This window comes from Elephantulus edwardii, unplaced genomic scaffold (assembly GCF_000299155.1).
Source record: "Elephantulus edwardii isolate Elephantulus edwardi_28Jun2011 unplaced genomic scaffold, EleEdw1.0 scaffold00151, whole genome shotgun sequence".
In the NCBI taxonomy this organism is placed as follows: domain Eukaryota; kingdom Metazoa; phylum Chordata; class Mammalia; order Macroscelidea; family Macroscelididae; genus Elephantulus; species Elephantulus edwardii.
The window spans coordinates 5,643,814-5,647,802 of record NW_006399901.1 but is presented as its reverse complement, the minus strand read 5'-3'; the positions used below and the strand labels follow the sequence as shown (position 1 = coordinate 5,647,802).

The 3,989-nt window shown below is 41.9% G+C and overlaps 1 protein-coding gene across 1 annotated transcript in view; it reads right to left on the bottom strand.

Moving 5' to 3' along the window:
* The window catches only part of ACACB (acetyl-CoA carboxylase beta), a 153,318-nt gene that overhangs the window by 94,889 nt on the left and 54,440 nt on the right, over nucleotides 1-3,989 (bottom strand). The window contains exon 9 of the mRNA XM_006894831.1: nucleotides 851-1,060. Coding sequence (XP_006894893.1) covers nucleotides 851-1,060 — 210 coding nt within the window. The remainder of the gene's footprint in view (nucleotides 1-850; nucleotides 1,061-3,989) is intronic.

Here is a 3,989-nt window from a genome sequence, read left to right as displayed (position 1 = left end):
TTCTCAGGTAACACTGAAGATGCCAAAACCATGTGGCATTCATTACACAGGCCGCGCACAGTGGGGGTAAAGGAGCCTGACTGGCAGAAAGCTGGGCAGCTAAAAGATTTATTATTAGAAGATACTTATACTGAAGTGTTTCAAGGCAAAGTTTCCATGGTATTACCTGCACAGGAGACTATGTGTCTTTCTCCTGAGGAGCTACTGGTAGATTCAAACTGCCAGACAAACGCACCCTTTGGGTTTGCAGCACAAATCCCCAGGGACTAGGCTACCAACCCCTCTCTGTGGTGTCTGATAAAAGAAGCAGAACAGACACACACAGGAAGGCAGAGGCCACTGAAGAGACTGCTACAATAACAATGATCCAAACACATGGGAACAAATATTGATTTATTAATTTTGCTGTATGTATTCTCAACAATTACAAAATGAATACATTTTCTTAAAAGATGCATTTACAAGCAGCTGAGGAATATCTGGGACTAATGAGAAAGAAGAACTCTCCCCTGGAGCCAGTGTTATGATCTGGACTTCTGCCTTCAAAACTACAAGAAAATAAATTTCTGTTCCTGAAAGCTCCTACTTTGGTATTTGTTACCACAACATGAGTAACTAAAGTGATGGCTTACTGATTGCCTCACTAAAGGATATGCTACGTGTTAACTAGTTTGAGTCCCCAACAGATCAGCTGTTCCGACAATCCCAGGTCATGCTGAAGTCATCTCCATGGTGGTCAAGTCTCTTCCTGTGCACTTGGCAATAACTCTGGTTTGTACATAGTTTGTGTTGACCTTGAACCAAAACCCCTCTACCTTGCAGCTGCCCCACGCGCCCCTGGGAAGCTCACCTGCTCCATGAACTCAAACACGGCCGGTGCGGCAATGGTGACTGACGCCTCTTCAATGATCTTCTGATGTCGCCGCTGGATGGAGCAATCTCGGCCAAAGAGTGACACAGCATTTCCATACTGGTCAGCGAGAACTTGGACCTCCAGGTGACGAGCGTGCTGGGCCAGCTTCATGAGGAAGATGGGAGAGCCCGGGATCTCACTCTGCACCTGGGGGGAAGAACAAGGAGCCCACTGTTCCCAGAGACACAAGGCAGGAGGCAGGAAGGTATCTGGAGAGAGCAAGAACACCGCAGTGATGTGGCCTGAGGACTTCTGCAACATTGCCCAGCTTCTCCTTTCCCTTTACTTCTCACAAAGATATAACACTCTCACTTGTTGGGTTTTTTTTTAGGTAAACATGAAAATATATATTGTAGAAAATGAATTTCACCCAAATCCCATCTTCCAAAGATACTGTGTTATCATGAATTTATGGGGTAGAGATGGGAAAGGTCTGGCATGCAAATGAAAGTAAAAGTCCTCTGCTCCATGCTGCCCTGGAGAGGGCGACATCAGGCTGCCCCTTGGAGGCAAGGATTTTTGAAGCTCTGTTTTACATATTTTGGGCTCATGACCAGGAGGAGTCCGGCAGAGGGACATCATGCTTGGAAGGGTGGAACACAACACAGGAGAGGAAGATCACAGATGAGATGGACTGATTGAGTGACTGGAGTAATGGGGACATTACTTTACAGTAAGACTGGCTTAGAATCGAGCAGACTTCAGAGTACATAGGGTCTCTATGAGTTAATGGCATATAACAACAACAACAACATTTCTTTACATATTAAAGTGGACAGAGAGCAGGGGTGGGAGGAAACAGTGCAACCATGAATGAATTTTTTTTAAGTGAACGGGGGGGTTGTTGTTGTTAAGTGCCATCGAGTTGTAGGGGGGTAGGGAAGAAAATGTGCAACAATGGATGAATGAAAATCCAACTTTTCTGTAAACTTTTGTTAAAATCACAATTAAAAAAAATATTAGTCACCTGTAACGTTTCCTCAGGCAAAATGAGAAACAGAAACAATAAAATTTTCCTAAAAAGAGATATGTTATATTTCATGTTTAATTTGAAGTACACCTTTTCTACATTTTGGTCTTAAATGCCTTTCTATTCAGAGTTATAAAATTGTAGATTGTAATAATGATACCATTCCCCCTAGGGCGTCACTTGGGAAAACAAAGAATTGCTTTTTAAAAAAATTTTATTTCTTATAAAGGGTGGGGCAGCTGATGGAATGAGAAGGAAAAGAATAGACAATTTTTGCATTGGAATAGGTGATAGGAATGTCTATCTTAAATGAGTAGAGAATCAGGTATTACGTGTATTGCAATTAACAGTCTGAAACAAAACATACACTATGGACTAAATGGCTAGAAGGAGGAAAGAGAAAGAGAAAATGAAGAAGAAGAAACAGGGAAGATGTATAAGGGAAAAGCAATATAAGAATTTACTCAGGCATTGTAATAAGTTAATTTCATCAATCCATGGCAATTAATCCCTATGTATGATTATATGGGAAAATCAATGTGATTTGTAAACTTCCACTCAAATAAAATGGATTCAAAACAACAACAAAAAAAATCTGTATTTCTTCTCTACACAAAGTAATACACACACTTCTTTAAACAAAAACAGGATCAAAATTAGGTGCAGCAGAAATGTTATTTCTCTACAAGGACATCAGCTAGTGATGGTTAAAAATCCTGCAGCAATGATTATGTGTAAATCGCTACCTAACTTGGGAGGAACTGGAGAGCATTATGCTGACTGAACTAACTCAGTCCCATAAGGACAAATAGTGTATAAGACCATTATCATAGAATGTGAATGAGGATCCAAGGAGGGGGAACAGAGAGGTGAGGATGGGTGGTGGAGGTCGGGGTGGGGGGTTAATCACAGGCCCACACAATATGATGAGTGGAGGGAGGGGCAGGTAAAGGAAATGGTAAAGATCTGTGTGAAAACCAATGTATATGAACTTTGTAAGTGAACCGGTATAAAACAGAAATTTATATATATATCTCCCCTACAAACATACACCATGTTTGACTGCTTGGACTAATTTCTAAGACAAAAGGTTAAGTGAGAGGGGCAGGGGGTGGGGTAGGGAATAAGCTGCAATAAAATAAAAGGTGGTGTCCCCTATACTAAAAAATATAGGTCCCATTTATACTGTAATAAAAACAAAAGTGTTTGAACATTTTTATTGTCAAAGTGATACAGAGACATCTGAAAACTCAAGATGCACTACTGTCCAATCAGAACCATCACACAGCTGACCCTTCAGCAGGTCTCATGGGAGAAGACTGCCCAGCTTTCTTCCTCAGAGCCAGTGGCAGATTCGAACCGCCAGAGAGTAGCTGCCCTTGGGTTAGCACTGCAGCTCCCTATGCACCAGAACCCTCATCTCTGAGACGGGGAAGGGGATTTTGAGGTGTTGACTGAAATGAAATTCTTTTTCAATGTTTGCACTTTGAGAATAGTTTCATATTGCAGTTGGGTAATTACAAGCAAAAGCTTGTGATTAAGATAATCTGTAAATGTCACACTGGGTCCCACACTAGACCCTGAAAAAGAAAGAGGGCATTAGTGGGGAAACGAGTCAGCATAAATTCTAGATTTAGTTACTAGACATGCTGTGAATATTAATAATCTCTTGGTTGTGACATAAAGTGACACCAACAAGGGATATTAATATTAGAGGAGCATAGGTGAAGAATACATGGGAGCTCTGTGCCATTATTGAAAATCCCCAGCTGGACAATGAACAAGTGATAGAAGAACTGATGCCTTTGAGCTGTGGTGTGGGAGAAGAGCAGTGAACATCCCATAGAAGAACTGATGCCTTTGAGCTGTAGTGTGGGAGAAGAGCAGTGAACATCCTGTAGAAGAACTGATGCCTTTGAGCTGTGGTGTGGGAGAAGAGCAGTGAACATCCCGTAGAAGAACTGATGCCTTTGAGCTGTAGTGTGGGAGAAGAGCAGTGAACATCCCATAGAAGAACTGATGTCTTTGAGCTGTGGTGTGGGAGAAGAGCACTGAACATCCCATAGAAGAACTGATGCCTTTGAGCTGTAGTGTGGGAGAAGAGCA